Here is a 22,595-nt window from a genome sequence, read left to right on the forward strand (position 1 = left end):
AGTTGCTTTTGATAAGAAAATTTAAGACTCCTAGTGACTCTCAATCCTATTTTACAAGGGGAAAAAAACAAACTCACACACAAAAAGTAAAACCCAATTCACATCAAATAAGGAACTAACTAAAACTTTCCTGTCAGTAAATGAGAATTGTGGCCTGTTTATGCTGGGATATTTTATGTAACTCTTGAGCCTGTGGTGCTCTGATAACCATGCAGTGGAATAAATATTACCCAAAAAAAAGAAAAAATATTTTTAAAAGTAAGGAATTGTACACATGGGTAATTAACTTTCTTATTAATAAGCTGTTAGACGCTTAGGAACAGCTTAGCTGCTCTCTTGAGTGCCTTACTGCACTAACTCTTGGGTAAACAGCCTTGTTTGTGAGCTTGCTTGTTTTTTACTGTCAGGGTGCCCATTCCGCCACAGTGATCCTGAGCTATTGAAGCAGAAGCTGCAGTCATACAAGATCCCTCCCAGTGGAATAACTCAGGTAAGGCATATTTTGTTTGGCAATTTCGTTAATAAGGTACTGCTTTTCAATTTTACTTTCTATTTGTGTAGGAATGCTATATGCAATTTGTCAGTATGTATTGTGAAGTATTTCTTGTTATAAAAGGTTTAAACCAGAATCTTGGCTTTCTGGCTCCAGTGCTCCCACTGATGTGTTGATTATTGTCATCACCTTTTACCTTTTAGTATTATGAGTTCGTTTATTACCATAGTGGATACAATGAAGAATTTTGTTTTACTTTATTTTACTGCAATGTGATAAAAAAAGAGTTTAAATGAATGTGGCAATATTTTAGAGAATTTATTTTCATTCTTACAGGGACTTGTGGAAGACTCTACTGTGTAGTCAGGAGAGATAAGTAATTGTTTTCTGTAATAGGCTTCTTAAGAAAACATACATTCTTAATCATCCATTGTGCTTACTTCCCCTAAACAACAGAAGCACATGAAATGCCTAGTGAAATCAAGCAGAGATTTTTTAGCAGCTTTTTAAAGGTAACATTAAATTGAAAACCTATCTTATATAGCAAGGACAGCATAGGAATTGGAACTTTTTGAGATGTGTTCTGAAGGACTGTGACTCCCATTACTTGCTCTAGCAAGATGTTGAGGCTATAAAAGGATGCCATCAACTTCATTAGGGAAAGATGTATGGGTTAGTGTTAAGCTGAGGCAGTTGAGCAAAAAGTTGTGTATGTTAACTACCTGAAACCTGCTTTAGATACATCAAAAAAACCTTAAATTGTCATTTTAGTTCGTGTGAAGTGTCACTATTGGCTTGTCAGGCATCAACAGTGTTGAGCGAGATAGAAAGGAATGTGAAAGTTCCACTTAAAGTAGTCTCCCTTGGAAAGAATAATTAAGATACAAATTAAAAGAGAATAGTTTTACAGTGTTTATTGTTACTCATTGTAATTCTTGACAAATTCTTGAAATATCCTAGAATGTTTTCTTCTTTTGTTTTTTCTCCTGGTTCATATAAATAAGCATTTGACTGTCTTCCGTATATCTGACAGGCACTAAAAGGTGCTTTCCTTTGGCTTTTTTCCTTTTATATGCATCAAAAAATTGATGCTGCTCTGAGAGTTTTTTTTTATCCTGTTAATCATTGCAAAGGTTGGTGAGGATTTACTGTTTGAGCTGCCTTGCTATGTGTGAGCAGGATTTAGTAGAGGTTATTTCTTCAGTGAATTTATACAGTAGGGCAATATCTTTATATTTAACATAGTTCCTTATTTGATGTGAATTGGGTCTTACTTTTTGTGTGTGAGTTTGTTTTTTTCCCCTTGTAAAATAGGATTGAGAGTCACTAGGAGTCTTAAATTTTCTTATCAAAAGCAACTGAGAAAAACTCTGTCAGCATTCTTTGCCCTGAAATGGATGCTGTCCTGTCCACAAATTTTGTGGTGTCAGTTCAAGTGCAGTTGAGGTACAGGGCTCTGCAGTGGTCACTTCTAGTGTTAAATCAAAACACACCCAAAATGAAACACCCTCCACCTGAAAGCTGCTAATAATAATAACAAATAAAAAAGTTGACTGTGGCTGGCTTTTCAGAAAATGAAAGCTTACATCAGACAGTCTTTGAGATACTCAGTAGAAGAGGAGGATTGGTTTACATATGTTTCCAAGATCTTGCACAGATTTGCTACCACTCCTTGTTGCTACATTTGCATGGTCCAGTAACATTTACATGACCAATAACAGTTCAGGATCCTTCAGTCCAGACAGTCTTCTCTGCTGGTGATAGTTGCTGGGTATCAGAAATGTTGATTTTTCTTTAGCTTAGTGAATGGTTATTAGGGGTGGATGGTTTGCCAGTCTTTCAAAGCCTCTGATGTAGTTGCTTTTCTAGTATCCCAGCCTCAAGATTGACATTCACTCAAGCCTTACCCTTTGAGTCTGTTAGACATCTTGTTAACTCCAGATCAAATGAAAGCTTCCTTACAACCTGACAGGTTTCTGGTTTTAATGAATGATTCAGAGCTTGACCTTTCAGCTATGTTTTTTAATGAATGGCATGTCTTTCCTGGTGCTCAGGGCCTCTTACACCTGTTCCTTGCTTTATTCCAAAATTTTTTTTCTGTCTTCAAATGTGACTTTGTTAGTGTTTTCTCTTGCTCTATATGCTCTAGACAAGTAGGTTGTCACAAAGTGAAAAATTCCCTTCTGTGTTTCCAAAACCAGATCAATGTATGTACCTAAATGCTTTTTCAGTTCTCTCTGCCTGGTTTATGGTAGAGATAAATGTGTTTTTCTGGACTGAGGGGATACTCAAGTAGCCACATGCATAGGACAGCAAACTCAAAAGGAACAGGTGTTTCACATCAGTTTTCCAGGACTCTCCGCTGTCTGCAAGGAGTGGAAGTCTCACATTCACTTAATGAGTGACAGCATACAAAGTAGTTGAATCATCAACAAATGTGTGTCATGGTATCACAGGTGAAACGGTAAGATAGCTTGTAGTGGATCTGGATACTGGTTTGGTTTTGGGTTTTGTTTGTTTGTTTCTTTAAGAATCAAGATGAATAGAACTATACCCCTGCTTGGTTGTCTTACAGAGTCTGTCACTTGCTCCCCACCCTGATGGTGTGTTTACTGAGGTCTCAACTTTCCTTCCCAGCACTGCTGGTCTGGGAGAATGGGGCAGAGACTCGTGTCAGTACCTGCTTTGCAGCTGCTTGCAGTTCACAGTCTTAGGCCTATTACAGACTGTAGTCCCAGGGCATTCCCCAGCATTCATCTCTATGCATCGCCAATCTCCAGGGTCATCCTCAGCTTCCCAGGATCTTCACCCTCGTCTTGCTGGACTGTCAAACCTCTGTTTTTCTTCATCTAAATAGTCTGTCCTCAAAACCTGTGGTCAGGTTCCTACCTAACTGGTAGTTCTGTGTGATGTCTCTTTATTAATGGGAAGATAGAACATGTCACTTTTAGTCTAAATATTATCAAAATTTACAGTGAGCCCATACCAGTTGCAGCTAGCTAGCAGGTTTGTGCTTGACAGTTTGAAAATTCAGTTTTGGATGTTTTACAAGACTCTATATGAAAACTGTGCAAAGTAACTTGAACCAACTGTTGTTTGCTCAGCTGTTTCCCAGCTTCTTGATTGGCAATGAGACTCTGCAGTGGTAACAGGTTTAAGATCATGTGAACAGTAGACTTTTGCTTTCCAGGTTAGTAGTGATACATGCTTCTCTGCAACTAAGAGTGGCTTTAAGAAATTAAAATGAAAGCTCAAGATTTGCAGTCCCTGTCGAGTGTAAATTACAGCAATCTGGAAATCACATTGAAAGGTAGCACACCAGACCTTCTGAGGTGGATTGACACTGACTGGATGCCAGGTGCTCACCAAAGTGGCTCTATCATGCCTGTCCTCAGCTGGACAGGTGAGAGAAAATATAATGATGGAAAGGCTTGTGAGTTGAGAGAAGGGCAGGGAGAGATCACTTGCCAATTACTGTCATGGGCAAAACTGACTCAACTTTGGGAAATTAGTTTATTTTATTTTCAATCAAATCAGAGTAGGTAATGAAAAATAAAACAAATCTTAAAAACATCTTCCCCCAACCCCTCCCTTCAAACCGGGCTCAACTTTACTCCTGATTTTCTCTACCTTCTCCTCCACAGTAGCACAGTGGGATGGGGAATGGGGGTTGTGGTCAGTTTATCACCTGTTGTCTCTGCTGCTTCTTCCTCCTCAGGGGCAGGACTCCTCACACTCTTACTATGTTTCAGGGTGGGGTGTCTCCCACAGAGGACAGTCCTCCATGAACTTCTCCAACATGGATTCTTTACCACAGGCTGCAGCTCTTCACAAACTGTTCCAGTGTGGGTCCCTCCCACGGGGTGCAGTCCTTCAGGAAGAGACTGATCCTCCACGGGTCCCCCACGGGGTCACAAGTCCTGCCAGAAAACCTGCTCCAGCGTGGGCTCCTCTCTCCATGGGACCACAGGTCCTGCCAGGAGCCTGCTCCAGTGTGGGCTTCCCGTGAGGTCACAGCCTCCTTTGGGCATCCCCCTGCTCCAGCGTGGGGTCCTCCCCGGGCTGCAGGTGGGTCTCTGCCCCCCCATTACCCCCCAGGGGCGCAGGGCACAGCTGCCTCACCATGGGCTGCACCACGGCCTGCAGGGGAACCTCTGCTCCGGTGCCTGCAGCACCTCCTGCCCTTCCTGCACTGACCTTGGGGTCTGCAGATTTGTTTCTCTCACATATTCTCACTCTCTCCAGTTTCAATTGCACAGGTTTTTTTACCCCTTCTCAAATATGTCACCCCAGATGTGCTACCACTGTCGCTGATGGGCTCAGCCTTGGCCAGCGGTGGGTCCATCTTAGAGCCAGCTGGCATTGGCTCTGTCAGGTATGGGGGAAGCTTCCAGCAGTTTCTCACAGAAGCCATCCCTGTAGCCCCCCCACTACCAAAACCTGGCCATGCAAACCAAATATACCTTCTGTTCCTGAATCAATTAGTCTTTCAGCCCTCCCTGCCTGCAACAGATATTATATCACTACCAAGTTCTGTATCAGCAAAACAAAATACTGCAAGATCTGTGAAAGTAATACACTGAGCAGTAAACCCAAACATATGTATTAGTACATAAACTTACACATGTAATGGATCGCATCAGTGTGGAATGGTATCTTAGAAGTCACCTTTTATGAATGGAGCACTCCAAAATAGAACTGTTCATCTAACAAGAAGTGCTATTATTTCTGTTTGTGTGATGGACAGTTGGTGGGACTGCGGTCAGCTTCCCTAGTTGGGAAAACTGTTCTGTGCTCTTGCTTTGATACTTCAACAAGAATGCTCCTGCTGGACAAAAAAAATCAAAGACAGTTTGGTATCAAGCTACTTCACTCTGGAATCCCAGGATTCGATCGCTATGCTAAGACCTTCTAATTCTAGAATCTGGACAAGTTTGCTGACCAAATCCCAATCCTGTTTGGGCTACCTCATGTTTGACTTTAAAAACTAGAGTATTCCTGCTCATTTCTTAAGTGGGTGCCATTGATTAACATCAGGAAACATTCTGCTGGGCATAACTTGTGGCCTGGAATACCACTTTTTAATTTGGTGTATGTCAAGGTCACTATTCTTCTAATATGTGATTTTTACCTATAACTTACAATAATTTACTGGATTTGAAAAGATACAACTTTCTGAACTGACTCAGCCAACAACTGGCTGCATAGGAATCCTTCATCTTCAGAAATGATTTGGTTTAATTGTTTTTTTTTCTAAAGGTTTAGCTATGGCATTTCCTCTGTGAGAACCCAGTCTCCCAGCAGCATCTAAACTCAGCTGTTCATAATTTTTTTTGAACTAATGGGCACTTGCTTTGTTTTTTGCCTTTCTAGGAATTATGATCTTCAGCTGACATTAGTTGCAACAGAACAGTAGAATACCCCTTTTCTTTTTTTTTAATTCACCAATTCTTTCCATTTTGAGATAATATTATTCCTAAAATGAACTGTAGGTTTTGCTTGTAGTGTTGTCTAAATTTTAGGAGATTAATCTTTGTTTTATTTAGTCATATATTTTTCATCTAAACTAAATGTTTTCAGGGCTACAGATTATTTATATGCTGTACTGATAAGGCATGCTTCTTTTCAAGAATGTGTCAATATCTATATGTAGGAGATCTCTTGGCTGGATGGTTTCTGCCTTAAAATTTTTCAGATGTTTACCTGTCAATGTGCGAATCTTACATAGTTATTGTCATGGAAACAAGTGAGGTTTTTAAGACATCTTCATGCTGGGTCTGAAGAAGCATATCTGTATGCAAGGTCATGAGATTTTCAGAGCTCACACCTACAGTTCTGTTTGCACACTCATGGAGTGTTTTGTTCTTGTTGAAACTTCTGTATGGTCCCATAGTTTTTGTTGGACTAGTTACTCCAGGGCACTCTTCTGGGCAAATGGTATTTGTGACAGGAGTCAGTGTCCAGCCCATATGGTTGTCGCTTTACCCAAGATGGTTGGTTTTTCAGTGCTGTTCTCAGTCTTCTGTTTCTAGGGCTGTCTTTCATACTCTTGAGATAAGGAGTACACCTTTTCCTTCAAGGTTCCTAAGACCAGTAAGTTCCTGAGGTTTTTTCATACAGATAAAGCATTTGGCTGGCCTGTAGTGGAAACAAACCACATCCTCATAGTGCTTTTCCAACTGAATTTGTGCACAGGCTAGGTGTGAAAAAGGAAAGATGGAAACCTCACGTAACTTTGTAAACAGTCTGAGCATTGCACTGCTTTCACTGCAGTCATTTTGTAGTACAATCAGTAATGAAAAAAGTGACCAAAGCATTTGAATATGTGAATGCTTGCTGTCAAGGATCTAGATCCAGCCCTGCTATCCCAGTCCAGATTCTCTGGGGCTGTATTTTGTCTGAGGTTGTATCTTCTGAAGTCATCTTCCCGAGGTAATATAGCAGATGACTTCCATGTCTTGCCCAGTTATTATATAGCCTGAAGCAGAAAGAATTAATCCTGATGTTTATTCCAAGAACTGAATTATTTAACTTGTATTTATTTCACATTTTCCTTACGTTAGGCTATTTCTTTATTTGTCACAGTAGCTTTTTTTTGTTTGTTTTAAAAATGCTTCTTGGAAAAGTAATATGGTTAGCTGAGCATCTGATATGTGAATGTGTGATTGTATAGCATTTGAATTTATAGTGTATTTCAGATTACATCCAATTTCTGTCTTTAGTGTTCTGCTAATCAGGTAAAATCTTTATGAATTGAGGTTTGCCAATAGCTAATCAAATTGAAGAATATAAAGATTAAAGCGTATGTTAAGATAAACACATCTGTTGTGGTGCTGTACTAAATATACTGTAATGTGTTGCCTACATATCCCAAATAGAAAAATAGATATGATAGGCTTTGAATTGGAGTTCTTTCAAAATATCTTTTGTTTCTGAAAGCCTTCTTGGAGAAATTACCTTTTTCCTAATTCACTTCTATCACAATAGCAAAAGCAAAAGGTAGCAAAAATTTCTGGTTCTACAGTCAGGAGAAATAGAGGGTATAAGACTCATCCTTTTTGCGTTTGCTCCAATTACTGTTTTTTCTTCAGGGAAAAATGCTTATGTAAATGAACAGTAGATAGCTTCAGAAGAATGATTGTTCTTTCTAGTACAGTTGTTCTCAATTTTTAAAAATGCTTTTTTCTGTAATTGGATTAAATTAAAGGTTTTGATTGAGTCATTGAACTTTGGCTAATGTTCTCTAACAAATTTAGTGTTTTGGGGGATTGGAGAGTCTTCACAGAAATGGAAATAAATAAGCTAATCAGTGCTTAGGCCTCTGATATGGCTATATGTTTCCATGAATTAAAAAAAACTCCCAACAAAACACCAAGCAAAAAACTCCTAAACCAGCAAAATCCCCTCAACACCCACCACAGTGCAAAAACCACACTCTCCCTTCTGATGATCTAATATTAGAAAAATTTTAGATCATTGCTGGCTGTAAAAATATTTTCCCTTGCAGCTGAAGAATTTTGCCCTAACATCAGACATCTTAATGGTAGTGCTTTTGTAAGTTCTGATTAAATAAGAGCAAGTACTGTATAAGTAAGAGATTTTTGTTAAGTGTTTAAATAAGAGATCTTTTATTGTCAATATTTATTGTGGAAATATATAAAATTGAAACAAAAATATAAGAACATTTCATATTCATGGTATAGAAAACCTTATGTGATACTCATTATTACAGTGAAATGTTGTACATCAGCATTTCTTAAAATTTCTTTCAGCAATTCCAATTTGAAGTCTTGTTTTTTTCAACTTGTGGATGTAATACTTAATTGATGCAATTATCACATGGCACTTCTTATGTATTGATTTACTTCTTTTCATCAAATCCACATTTTTACTTAGAACACAGATTTTTGTGAGCTTTTACTGGAGAAGGAATCCCACCACAAATTAACTAGCTAAAATTCAAATCATAAAACAAGGTACCCTTACATATTTGCTGCCAAGAATTTTTTAGAAGCATTAGACCTTGAATCCAGAAATTGTACATCATTCAGATTTCTCAACTTGTGGCTAAGACCCATTCTTCACTGTCCAAAATCTCTTGGGTAGTTGTCTTTACTACATCAAAACCTGTAAATGCTTTAAAATGATTAAATCTTTCAAAGTGGACAGTGTAAAAGCCTCACAAGTAAGTTTATCCAGGGAAACTTCATAGTCAGAATAAATCTTTGTGGCACTGTGGTGTAGATTCGGGTGTTGAAAGTTTCCATGTATTTTCTGTAGATGGGGAACACTTATCAATGGGAGACAGCATTCAGCCTTTCCATTATTTTGAGAATAATACTTGTGTGTTAGGAGTATGTCTTCCCCATTTTATCTGAGATCATACTTTCTCTGACTTATAAAATTATTAACTGAGTTTAAGTTAACATCTGTCTTCATTTAATAAGCTGCCCAGAGGTTGCTACAGCAAATATGGTCACATATTGACATATTCTTTTCATTCTGACCTTCACTTACTCTTTTGTTAAGTATTTAATGAGTTCCTTACTGACATACACAAAGTAAGAACTTCAGGCTAGAAAAACTATGCATTAAAAATGGGGGGGGAAATACAGGTATTTTTGAGACATTAATAAAAAATACCTTCCTCTAGATCATCACCGCCTCTTACTTTTATAATCTGTGCTAGAATACAGTTAGGTTTTGTTGTTTGACAGTTGTGAAGTTGTGATGCAAATTGCAGGGTAGAAATTGATCTGTTACGATGCCCTAAGTATTGCCATGTGCAATTCTGAACACTCTGTGGTCAAGTACTCTTCACTACAAAAGACAAGTCAAAGAATATAAAAGGAAGAGTGGCTCTGGCAAAGCTGTAACAAAGAAACAGTGACTTCGTAGCTTGTTAAGTGAGTCCATGAGGGAAAACGGCTTAAATCTTAGAAAACTGTGCTATACATGCATAAATTATAAACATGAAACCTTCAAAATCAGTTTAAAATATGAAGGAAATATCTGAAAGTAGCAAAAAGAACAGATAGCTGTGCTGACCAGGAGGCAAAGGGCACTGGGGAGTCCTGGGGCAGGACTTAGTGCTGAGATGGTCACAAGCTGGCCTGAAAAAGAAGAAAACTGGAATGTGTTCAGATATACTCCAGCAGTTGCACCTAGTCATATCTTCAGCCACCTTTGAAATGAAAGGAAAGTTAGAAATGAGTCATACTTACCTGAAACTATAGTGGAAAGCTTTTAATTTTGAAAATATAAGTTAATTCTGCATTTTTCAAATAAAACAAACTGTTTGAGTAAGTGAAGATAACAACCGATAATTACAGACCCCAAACTATTCTGCTATGCAACATCTTCGCTTTGAATGCTGAGGATCTATAAAGCAGGTGGCTGCATACAGCTGCCAAACATCATCCTAACCTCATTAGTAGTCAGTAAAGCAACATCAGAAAAGCAAGTTGCAGATGGCAGTGAAAGGAAAGGCACATAAGGTCTAACAAGAAGAGTCCTCGAGTGTGTACCTTTACTTGCAAAAACAAAGCAATGTAGTGTAAATATCTTCATATATATAGGCAAAAGATTGCTGCTGTGAATTCAGGTGGCTTTGACTGGAGATCTGTTTCTGGGTAACACTAGTGAAAAACAGCTGCAAGCTTGCTTTCATTATGTGCACAAATGTAGTGGGAAAGATAATATTTATTATGAATGATAATTCTGTTTTATTTAAATAGAGGATTGTTAGTTTCTCTCACACAGAGGACTCCTACCTGAGCTCCATTCTATTGACATTTTTAACCTTTTTTTGTTTCTTCTCTTAGCAGCTTGTTCTCTATTAAAGCCAGCTAATCTACTAAACTGTTTCTTTAGATATGTTTAATGTGCCCCTTATTCCGCAACCCTATAGTATATGCAGAAGGTAAACCTGGCTCACCGTGATGTGGTCATTTTAAATTTACATGTGTGCTAAATATCAGGCTTATCACTGGCTGCCTCTCAGAATGAGTAGGAGCTGAATTATAACTGCTTTTTTTCTGAATGAGCCACAAATGTTGGTCTGGTTTTTCTACCCAACCACAAATTTTAATCAACATGTAGGAATTGTCTAGCTTTGTTGTCTCTCCCTGTCAAATTTGGCTGAAATTGGCCAACCAGTCAAAGCTGGGGAGTTGATGTGGTGGAGAGGGTAAAGAAGCAGGAGTAAAAGGATGACTACTAGTGCCATCATGAACATTAATAAATTTAACAAACTGGATTAAAGTCTCTGGTGTGTTTTGGTGAGCATCTGTTCTAGGGACCACTCTATCGATGTCAGGAAAAGAAGCAGCGTGAAGACCTAGTTACCAAACTTCACTGGAGTATGCTGGTAGAGGTTCCTCTAGCAGCTATTCTCCAAGATATACGTCTTCATAGTAGTATAGCAGAAAAATTCATGTGGAGGTCTAATAGCTTCTGAGAGGTCTGAGAAAGCGTCTCAAGGGAGTGGGACAGTGGTTCCTTCGTGAAATGGCAGTGTAGCTGGGCAGTAAAGATTGAGATGCTGCAAAATATCATTGTTGCTCTTTAAGAATTTAAAAGTGCCTCAAGGGTAGCTCTGATAACATGACCATTATAGTTTTCATATATCAGCAGCATCGATTCAATCAAGTCCTCTTCTCCACCCTTAAAGGTGGGTCAGGATTTTCCCAAGGATGAGTCAAGGGTTTAGATGGGCTTGGTTTCAGAATAGTTTGCTCAGAATAATGTCTCCTACAAAACTGGGATTTTTTTATAAGTGTCCCTTTATTCTGTCATCATCTGTACTGTGTTGATCAGTAATCCCTCTTCCGATATCTGTCGCCTGAAGTTACCATTTTTCTGCTGAAGTGTCAGAGAAGACAACAGCAGCTTGATTTTGCATCCTGGGAATCATTGTGAATTGGCAAATTAAAAACTAGCTTTGATAATCCTTGGTTTTTCTGCATTTCAGGATAGTTGGATAACAGCATAATTGATACAAAAAGCATCTGTAACCGGTTTGCGATTCAAAACAAACCACAGTATGACTACTAGCCCTTTATCTGATAATTTTTTTCAAAAAGTTCTCTTGAATTACAAGAGAACCTTAATGCTTTTAAACTTTTGGTGTTTATACTTAGAATTTGCCCATACTTAAGTGTTTGTTTGCTCACTTGAGTCTTAAAATGTATTTACACTTAAATTTAGAGAAGTTTTATTTATATAATTTTTATTAGGTATAATCTTGATTAAATGAATAATTCTGAGAAAACCTAAAGTATTAATGAACTAGATTAAATTAGTTGATTTATTTCAGCTGGAAAATCCAGGTTAAAAAAGTCTGAATGCTTCAGAGCATTATGAATGTTTCTTTCAACTAACCAACAGACATGTAAGTTTTCTGATCATTAATTCAAATTATGTGAAAAATACTTTGTAAAAAAAGTACATACATACAATGTAGTTAACACTTAAAAATGGATATAGGTCCTTTGCATTTCGTGGTTTTTATTGTGAGGAACAAGCAGGAACACATAAAGCAATATGTAATTGAAATGTTTTGAATAGATGAATTTCCTTCAATCCTTATCTACTTAATGTGACACTAATTTTTTCAGTCAATTTCAAAGGAGGGAGGAGGTGGGGAAAAAAAAAAGTGTACACAGATAGTGCCAGATTTCAGAGTTCATTGCCTAGTTGGCCTTGGCCCTGATCTTTTACAGAAGATCTAACAGAAGGTGGCAAGAGGGATAGAAATGTAATCAGTTGGGCTATTATAGAGAAACAGTATGGCTAAGTACTTTCTTGGCAGTGTGTTGCTGTTTTTATCCATGCAGCAAATGTAATTTATTTATACATCTGTCAATAAATACAAGGCAGCATTCAATAATGAGTACAGCAGGGATTTAAACTGGAGTGTATTGCTGTGCTTGACACAAAGGTCAAGCTTGGGAAAGGGGCTTGAAGTTAACATTTCTTGAAAACTATTTTTCCTTCCACTGAGGCTATCTCTTAATTCCAGCAATTTTCTCTGTTTGATAAGCAGAAAGAGCATATATTTTGATTATATAAAGGAGAGAGGAGGTGATGAAACTTAAAAAAATTTAACTGGCATTGCATTCTGGTGATAAGAATGGGACTTTATGCAGTATAGAAGAGATTACCTGAAGCAGAATTGGGAAGCAAATTGTATTTACAAAAGATGGCATGATTTTCCTAATAGGTGTTCAAAACAGGCTATTCACTCACATATTCTGCTGAGCTTGACTAGAAATAACTTCATTTCAAAAAGGACAAATCTGATTGAAGGTGAAAGCATTACCCTCTCATAGATACTTGTCTAAAGGATTTGCATTACATCTTCTTGATGGGAGCACAGTAGTATTTTATTCTGCATTTGCATGAACTGATAATGGGGAAAATAAAAATACAAATTGTGTCCTTGATTGCTTCATGCTTCAACCACTTGAATTACTAGATTTATGTCTGCAATTATGGAAGTGATGTTGCATTATGATAGTTTGACAATAACTGTCACAATTATATTGCCAAAATACAGATTCAACTTATTCTTGAAGTTGAGTATTGAAATTAGGTTTTAAGGACCAGGCATATCTTCCTGAGGTTTTATCTTGTTTTAAATGAGGCCAGGGTATTTTTAAAGAACTAAGTATGTCTAAACGTTGTCAGTTATTAGTAGGCCAAACAAATGTCAAAGATGTCATGTACAGCAATTTTCCATGAGCTATTATACTAGGCTGTTGTGAAATATCTTGTCATGGTAAGTATCAACAAGATGTAAGTGTGCTGCTTCTGTACCTGTTACATTTTTCTTCCTCTGTATAGATCCTGGAATTGGTGAAGGGCATGCATTACCAGCTGGCCTGTCAGAAATACTTTGAGTTGACGCATGATGTAAGTAGCTACTAATTTTTGTTAAAACTGTAATCGCTGTCTTTGTCTTGAGGAAAGCCTTTGAAATCACGCATGAAGCACAGAGACTATTTGCAGTTTCTACATCCATCATTAGCTGTCTTTCCTTGTTAGTTTTCATTGTAATAATTTTAAATATACTTTTGTAATTTTCTGCATTTATATATTGACATTATTAATACCCTGACTGTTACAAGATATATTAAAGATTATGCTTTCTTCCTGAAAATGTCAATATTGTTGAATTTTATCTATTTCAAGCCACTTTTTCAGTATCCTGGTCTTTATCAATTTTGTGGTTTTTAATCTGTTAGGCAATTTGATATTTCAAGATATACCTTAAAAATTAAAAAAAGGATCTAAAAAGTGTAACTAAAACTTAAATCTCCTAGCACATAGATAGTTAATATTGTTAATTTTCCTTTGATATTTTTTCACAGTTTTAGTCTTCTGTGATTAGTTTTTAAATCAAGATGAACATTCTCAGAGCTTTCCCATTTGTTTAATCATAGGCAAAATTAAAGTAAGATTCTTCACAAAATTGTAAGATAGCCAGTGGCCACAGTCCATCTCCTGTGTGATTTTCCAGTTCAAAGAACCAGCTTTTGCGTTAGTTCAAGACTCCTTGTCATCAAGGAAAAAAACCAAAACCCAAAAAACAAAAAACCCAGAGCCCTTTTTATACCTTTGTTCTCTTCACAAAAAAAATGGAAATGTCCCATTCAAACAGCAGACTTTGGAACAGCCTTGCTAAAGATATGGATGAAGATTAGATCACCCACCCAGTGACATTTACCATTGGCTTTTTTGTTCTTACTGGTTTTCACATTTGATTTAAATGGGACTGTCTCCTCAGATTTCAAGCAATCATAGGTGTGAATGTATAGCAAAGGTGTACTCTGAACCAGTATACAGTGTTGTTTTGGCAGCTGTAATCTGAGAGGAACACTTTGTCTTACAGTTTTAGATGAAACGGGTCTAATGATCTGGAAGAAAATTTAAAATTATGTACAATTTCAAATTTAGATAACACTTGCCCTGTGTAAGACTAAGTTGATAGAAATAATATTTTCCCAAGATGACCATAGACCCCAAGGTCAACATTCACCAAAGGATAAATCAGCACAGTGCTGAAGATCTGTTGCATTTTAGGAAAGCTGTCTTTCCATTCTTCTATGTCAAATTCAAAAAAATAATTTTTTTTTTTCAGTCTTGTGGTAATATAAATATCTGCCTTTGCTGTTGCTGTTGATGTCTCTTCAGTGAGAAAAAGCAGAATGCACAGAAAGGCACTTTCTGTAGTTTGAATGCATTTTTTTTTTTGAGAATTTAGCTGCTGAACTTGTTACCAGCCCGCTTGGAATTAATTTTCTGTCCTAAAACTATATTCTTTAGTAATGTTTCGGGGGGTGGGGTGGGTTGGGTTTGTTTGTTTGTTTGTTTGTTTTTCCTGGGGTGGTCAAAAGATGTATCTCTGAAGCTGGTGACATCTAAGCAGCTAATCAAACCCTTACTTTTTCCTGTATATCACTAGCATAGCAGAGTTTTTCAGCAAAGGAAATTTCTGAAGAATCAATAAGCATAACATTGATTGTTACTCTTTCTTCAAATAGGTGAACAATCATAAGGAAAAATTTCCTAGAAATAATGGGCTGGCTCACATGGAGAATTTCAGCTTCAATTATATAAAAATTTTACCAACAAAGTGTTTGATGTGTTGGGCAGAGCTGTTTGTGTAACCTATAATTCTTGGAAGTTACAGCACGTATGTGGGTTAGATCTACTATGAATGACTTTGTAGTGGAGACTTGCTTATGATTTTTTTCTAAGTTCACAAGTGTCAGTTGCACACTATGTCTACTTAAGGACTCTCTTTGAATTTCTTTGCCATCATTCTCTCTCAGGTTTCTACTACATCTTTTACTCATGCTGGCAGCAGCTTTGCTGATGGCTTCAGTAGTCTAGTGCTTGGCACTAAGACTGTGCTAATAAATCCATCTGGACTAGAGTGAGAATATTTAGATCTTTTTTTTTTTTTTTTGAGGGTGTGAGGGATGTGTCTTCGGACCTCAGTGCTATGGTTTAAATAGCAGAGGTTACCTAAAAGCTGCTTCTCTGCATATTCTGTGTTAGCTGGATTTATTAACTGTAATGCTATACTTCTCCTGAACTTTCATTTCACTATCTCACAACCACAGAACAAAAGCAATCATCATTTGTGTGATCCAGTGCATTGTTTGTCTTCAGAAAGGAACTAATGTGTTAAGGAAATGTATGTGTATGATAAGTTTTGTATTTGTTAAGTCTTTCAGTAAGTGTGGGAAAGGAAAGCACTACATATACACATGAATGATTTTATATTTTTCAAGTTTTGAGATATTAGGGCATTCTCCTTTTTGGGAAAGTTATTTTCTAAATAATAACACTGTAATTTGTAAAAATTGATTGAGACAAACTGTTCTATGTATGTGAAGAAAAGAGGGTCTCTATAGTATGACTGAATGGTCTGTAGGGTATATATTTTCAAACATTATTGTATTGTCATAAGAATCAAGAATAAACTATATTTATATGGTAACTAGAGTAAGCATTCAATCAAACACTACCACAATACTAAACTACCTTTCTTGATTTGGAAAGCGTTGTAACTGTTCAAAGTTTTAATATTTGTACTTGTGTTCATAATAAGCTATTTCATGTTGTTATCCCTTCTAGGTAAGTTTTTATTTTGTATTAAATTGAGGACACAATGCAACTCATGTAAAGTGGAAATGAGACACCCTGAAAATGTAAGCAGTGTAACCATAACCCACAGTAAATAGTCACAGTAATGAGCGATGCCTTTCATGGTTGCAGTAGCAGCAAGAGGGTTTTTTACTTTAGTTGGTAGAATTGGATGGCAACTCAGAATAGAGAAAAATAATTCTAGTCCAGTTTGGAGATCTTGGCTATGTATATGCAGCCAAGTAAAAGACATTGATGATATCAGCTATGAACCACTAATAGGTTAAATAAATGTTCTTGGGACAGCATGCCTGTAGAAGTAATGAATGCTTTAAAATCTGATTGTGTATAAATCCACTGTTTGAAGAGCCTGAGCATTATGAATAAATAAGAAAGCTTAACTGGCTAATGACTGTGTTGCTAAGTTATATTTCAAAGGAACTAATTATGTTAATGTTGTTTAGATGAATACTGCTGTATTAATAGTTACTTGTTACAGCTGTAACAGCTGATTATTTATATATTGATACTTATCTCTAAACATTTCATTCTTGAGTACTGATATTTTATAATCCTGATATGTTTTAAGATGTAAATGAAATCTGACACAGCAAATTTTCTGGTACAGAAGAATCACTTTTGAATAGTTCATTTAAAAACATAAGCAAACCCCATTTTTCTTAGTCCTTTGTGATCAAATCACAAGAACACTGGACTTTTTCTAATTGGAAAAAAAAAAAAAAAAAGGGATGTGGTTAATTGATAGTGTTTACTGTAGCACCATGATTGCTCCCATGGTTTTTCTGTAAAATCAACTCTAGCATTATCAGCTGTCATTTTAAAAGTTCCTGGTTAAAATCGAAAGAAACAAAATTATTCCTTTGGGTTTTTCAAAACAACATTTGCTATAGTGGAAATATCAAACTAGAGTTTGTATGAAGACCAGTATGTGCAAAATGTGTTTAATAAAAAAAAAGTCCTGTGTTAGTATTATCTGCTAGATGCAATAAACAGTTCTGTCCAAAGTGACAGGCCTTTTCACTTGAATCAATATATGTTATAAGCTTAAATTTTTGATGGCACAGAAAATACATTTTTCTTTGGGCATAGTGGCTTCCAGATGGATTTACAGGTGTGAACGGATAAAGCTGTTTGAGAATTCAAACTACTATTTCTAGTAGTACATTTCAGGTAACTTACAGCTAAGTTAATGATGCAGCTTTTAAAATTGATGTGCTTCAATCTGTATTAGCTAAAAGCATTGAAAAACTTACATAAAGTAACATGAGCAGTCTAACGTAAAAAAACCAGGAAATTTGTGTATGCTTCAACTCCATTTTTGTGGTCAAATTTCTTGTGAATTTCCAGCCAGAGCAGAATATTTTTATTCAGAAAACCTTACTGAAAATGATGCAGAACAGAATTTTTAATGTATCACTATATCATAAATGAAGATGATGATGATGAACAAAACTTCCCCTTTCTCTCTGAAGGCTCTCAAAAAAAGATGATAAAATGAATGAGCAGAATTCTTTTAATTAAAAAAGGAGTCACACTCTAATTTTAATGAACAACCTGTAAATACCCTTTAGCCAGATGCTGTCAGTCACCTCTGAAAACATGGTTGTATGCTCCATTCGTACAGTGAGCTGCTTCTACAGCTTATTCCAATTTGTTGGTGAGAGAAGAGTTTAGAAGGAAGTTAAGAGTTACAAAGTGAATCTAAAATTGGTCTGAAGAAAACAGATTTTAAGGTTAAAAAAAAAAGAACTGATTAAGAGCTGCTTCTAGGAAAGCCAGCTTTTTACTGCATCACTTCTTTTTAAGCCTTTTTGGTGTAAAGAAGTAATTTAGTTCCTACATAATGGAAACTGGAGCATGGATGAAAGCTGACTGGATGAAACTCATCCAGATAAGACTGAAATGAAAGTCAGTGGTGGCTTCAGGTTCTTTTTTTTTTTTTACTTTGTATATTTTATTTTGAGTGCCAAATTACTGTGCTAGGCCTGTCTTGTGTTTTTAAGATTTTTCAAGCAACCTCACTTACTACAGTTGCTAATGTCTTCTTCATATTTGAATTAGATATTGTTATACCGGTTGCCATTTTTTTTGATGGAGCTAAGCTAGATAGTGGTAATGCATTGAATCAGGGTTCCATTTAAAATGCACATTGATTCTCTGCCTTATGATTTTTCACAAGCGGCTGAAATTTAAACTGATGGGTTTTGGCATATTAAATCAGCTACAGTATATGTTCTCATGAGATGCTGTGTGTGTGCAAAGTTGCTTGTTGTGCTTGAATTGGCCCCACCCTTCTGGGAAAAAGGGAAGATAATGGGAGCAGAAAATTACCAGTATATGGCTCGTAGTCTTCCTTGGTTTAATGTATCCTGTGTTTATGAAGTTTTCCAATGTTGTTTTATAGCAGTATTTTTCCTGAAATGTTCTTATATTTACATGAACTGACAGGCAGATAAAATGTGCAGATTACCTGCACAGGAGGCAGAAGCACCTTTCAAAGTAATAATTTCCAACTTCTGAGCCCCTGAAAAGAGATACAAAGGTTATAACTGAGATTTGTGGTGAATATGTCAGAATAGCTTACTTTCAAAATGGAAAGCTTTGTTGATTTGAAGTATTTGATGAGTATTAATTTAATGTTCATTTATCAAATAATTACAGAAGCAAAAGAATGCACCTGCCAAGTAGAAATGAGCAATAAAAATATGCTTCACCTTATGATAGTTTTCTGTATTCTTTTCCACTGAAGACTAAATGTTCTTTGGTATTGGTTGTGCATCTAGTTTTAGAATGCTGATGTTGGCACTGATGAAGTAGGGATAAGATTGATCTATTTGGCTTCTGTCTTAGTCTGCTGCTTTGTAAATATTGCATTTGTGGCTACTGGAGAAAGGGAAAGAGGTGAAGCTATCTGTTTTCATTCAGAGTTTCACACTGATACTTAAGTTCTAGATTTATATTGTGCAGTTGTTACAACTTTTAGTAGTATTCTCTACTGACATTAGCACTCTCGACTTGTCTCAGTCCCTCTTTTGGGTAGGGAAATGCTGTTTTAAAGATGTAGGTTCAATTGTCCTACATCTGTAAAGGTATACCGTTTTGCTTACATTTTTTTTTGTATGTTTTAGGGTGTGTTTCTTCTTTACTGCAGCAAAGATGGTGTAAAATATTGTTTGAATATGCCAGAATAGTCATTTTATTTCTAATATGAAGGAAGAAATTTTGTGATGAAAGTAAATCTGTATCATGCTAATATTTACTGGGATAGTATTTAAAAACATGCCTTTTCCTTCAACTTCCTATATTGCTAATTAATTTGTTCTTGAGAGTGAAAAAGATTACTTTTTGAAATAAATATAATTATTCACTGTTCCTTTCCTTTTATATGCAGGTTGATGACGTTGGGTTTTCTTTGAATCATCCTAATCAGTATTTTGCAGAGAGTCAAAGGCAATTAGGTGGTGGTAGAGAACTGAAGAAGGAACTAAGTAATTCAGGAAACTCTCAACAAAAAAGTAATAGTCAGGAAAGCATGAATTCAAATTCTACTCCCACCTCTTCAAATACAACAGCTGATGCAGAACTGGAGGGACTGGAGGCATACTTCACTGAAGACTAAGCAGCTGTGTTATTTGGGGTTTTTTTTGTTTTCTTTCTTTCTTTCATTCTTTCTCTTCTCTAGCTGAATTTGTCCCTATATTAAGGAATATGCACTTCACTACCTGGAAGACACAGACATTTAGTGCTTTAAATAGGCTGAAGAAAAGAAATACAGATACTGAAGATATAACTGAATCCAGTACTTATGCTTGATGCTTTAGAATACTGGTTTTTATGGTGTGTTGAAGGGTGGGAAATGAAAATTCCTTCCCAATTATTAGGTGATTTTTGTCTGATTTACCTTTTTGGATTTTCTTCAAAATGTTTAAATATTTTTACTGCATTTTGTGTTCACTTTTATATGTTTCCTCTTAATAAATAAATTGCAAAGCAGAAGTTTGTGGTATTTTCTTTTTAGCTGTATTTGGATGGTAATTAAGTAGGAGTTCTTAGGATCAAAATTGCCCTCTGGAGGAGTCTGCCTGTCTCTTTTCTATATGAGGAGCTGAGGAAAATCAGGTTCCTAATTTGTGTACCTTGATATTAAATTTAGAGAACTGGTTTTGGTGTGCTTGAAATAGAACATAAGCAGGGTTTAGATACCTGTATGTAAGGAGGTAATCTGAAAAGCTGACACTCCACCAACTGACTCATCTTGAAGAATCTAAAAATTGATTAGCATATATTCCTTTTCAGTTTTAAAGTTTTCTCAATGTCTAAGCATGACTGGAGCCTCCTGTGTCCTGCTAAGCTAAACAGCTCTCTGAATACAGGTTTGGGTCACATAAATTCCACCCATTTCCCCAAAGCCCAAGTCACCTAACACACAAACGACATTCAGTTGAGCAGCGGCCACTGTGCAGGGGCTGGAAGCTTTAACTAGAGCTGGTATTTTATATCATGCTGTTAAGAGTATTCTCCTGGGGATTTGAAAGGCCTGACTTTTATCTGATGTTTAACAAGTTTCAGGACAACATTTCCCCTTCTCTGGAGAGTGACCTAACTACTGCTATAGCCCTGTAATGACATAAACACAGTATTGTCATTGCTATTAGCTTCTATTAATTCTGCAAGGCCTTAGCCTGAAGTCACAATGAGCTTCATTTGTTTAGGCTTCTCTTGCCCTACCTGAAGCCTTCTCTTAGCTGTAACAACTGTCAAATGAGAGTCTCACTGTGTACAATTGTGTTTGTATATAAACTGCCTATGTTTATAATGATTTTGATATATTTTGGTAGCTAATGGCTAGTAGTTATTTTGTGTAGAATCAATTAATCTGTGATCTTAGGTGCCAGAGGCCCCATGGGTATAAACAACTGCTGATCCTTGAAGAAATACAAGTTTTTAGGGATAAGAGAAAAAAGAACAAGCATACAACATCAATAAACCATTCTATACATAATTATTTGGCTGTAATATGGAATTGTCAGACCAATGAAGAAAGGAGTAGAACATTTTTGGAAATGTGTACTCTTATGCCAGGTGCATCCTAGAGAGAAGAATTGAACAATCCCCACCATCAGCGTCTTCCTACTCCTGATGAAATATGCAGGACCCTGACTGTGTGCTGTTGATCTCAGGACCCCAAGGATCAGTGGAAAGGTATGTGCAGCACTAGAGAAAGGGATAGACACAAGGGAGTGTGTGAAAATGTAACATTTGCTAGCTGTATTATGTTAGAGGTTTTATTTTCTCTACAATAATTGACTGACAACTATTAGTATCATGACTGGACTAAAGACTATTTGATTACTGTTAAGATTTTGACCTGACTATAAATCTTTGGCTTGTCATATGTAGAGTGTTCCTTTAAGGACGCATAACTTGCACAGGGTTAGTGCAACACAAGGCTTAAAAAAAGTTAGTTTTTGGTAGAAGAGGATCTGCCAGGATTCATCTTGCATTAATGGAGGTGCCTTAGTGGACATAGTGGATTCTTCTAATAGAAGTGAAACTGTTTCAGATGTGCAGTGAGATTTATGTTCCTAAGTGAAACAGCTGAGAGGGGAATGAGGTGATTGAGGCACTGAATGCAGGTGGTGTTTCCCAGCCAGGGGAAATTGTAATTTCTGATTCAGTAGAAACATTTCTGTTACAGCCCAACCCTACTCATGTAGATATTGTCACATTCTGTGTGAATAAACCTCCTAGCTCCTCATTTCTGAGCTTGACATGTACTTTGAAATCTGTTATGTTGGGAATGGGCTGCTTGTTCACATGTTCTACAATGGATTGATACATTAGCAGAATAAAGTTAATTTTAGGAGTTCAACCATAACATTTCAAAATAAGTCTCTACTACAAGGAAGAGAATATAACCACACAAATCCTGTGAATGAAAAATTATAATCTGAAATGCCACATACGTAACAGTATGCGTCAAAGCCTTTGTCCTTCACTGGTTACTTTATTATTGTGAGTTTACCTCTCTTGATTAATAGTACCACAAATCACTTTAAACTGTATTTTCTTCCCTTTTATTACCTGTCAGGAGGACTAGAATAAAGTATATAAAAGAAAAATTCACAAATTATAGCATGCAGTTACAAGTAACTAGCAAAGAATTGAATATTTTTGTTGCTATTTGAAGAAAATGAATTATTATTTTTGTATTTCACACATTTTGACCATTTTAATTTTTCTTTGAAAGCAGAATATTTAAAATAGGATAATGTAGAAAAATCCAACATGAGAATCCTCCTTTGAGCATTTGGACACTGAGGAGCTTTAAACTCTTACTGATTTGTAAATTGTGTAAGAATCACTTGTTCCTTGATTATAGAGCTGTTAAAAGGCAAAATCACTAAGAAAATCTAAATCATTA

At 36.4% G+C, this 22,595-nt stretch overlaps 1 protein-coding gene across 1 annotated transcript in view; it reads left to right on the plus strand.

The window, feature by feature from the left end:
- The window catches only part of PRIM2 (DNA primase subunit 2), a 120,944-nt gene extending 100,787 nt beyond the window's left edge, over positions 1-20,157 (plus strand). The window contains exons 11-13 of the mRNA XM_026844065.1: positions 408-490; positions 13,340-13,408; positions 19,563-20,157. Of these exons, the coding sequence (XP_026699866.1) occupies positions 408-490; positions 13,340-13,408; positions 19,563-19,790 (380 nt within the window). The 3' untranslated portion in view covers positions 19,791-20,157. The remainder of the gene's footprint in view (positions 1-407; positions 491-13,339; positions 13,409-19,562) is intronic.
- The last annotated feature ends 2,438 nt before the right edge of the window (positions 20,158-22,595 follow it).

The sequence above is a fragment of the Athene cunicularia genome, assembly GCF_003259725.1.
Source record: "Athene cunicularia isolate RWA chromosome 3 unlocalized genomic scaffold, athCun1 chr3_part1, whole genome shotgun sequence".
Classification (NCBI taxonomy): Eukaryota; Metazoa; Chordata; class Aves; order Strigiformes; family Strigidae; genus Athene; species Athene cunicularia.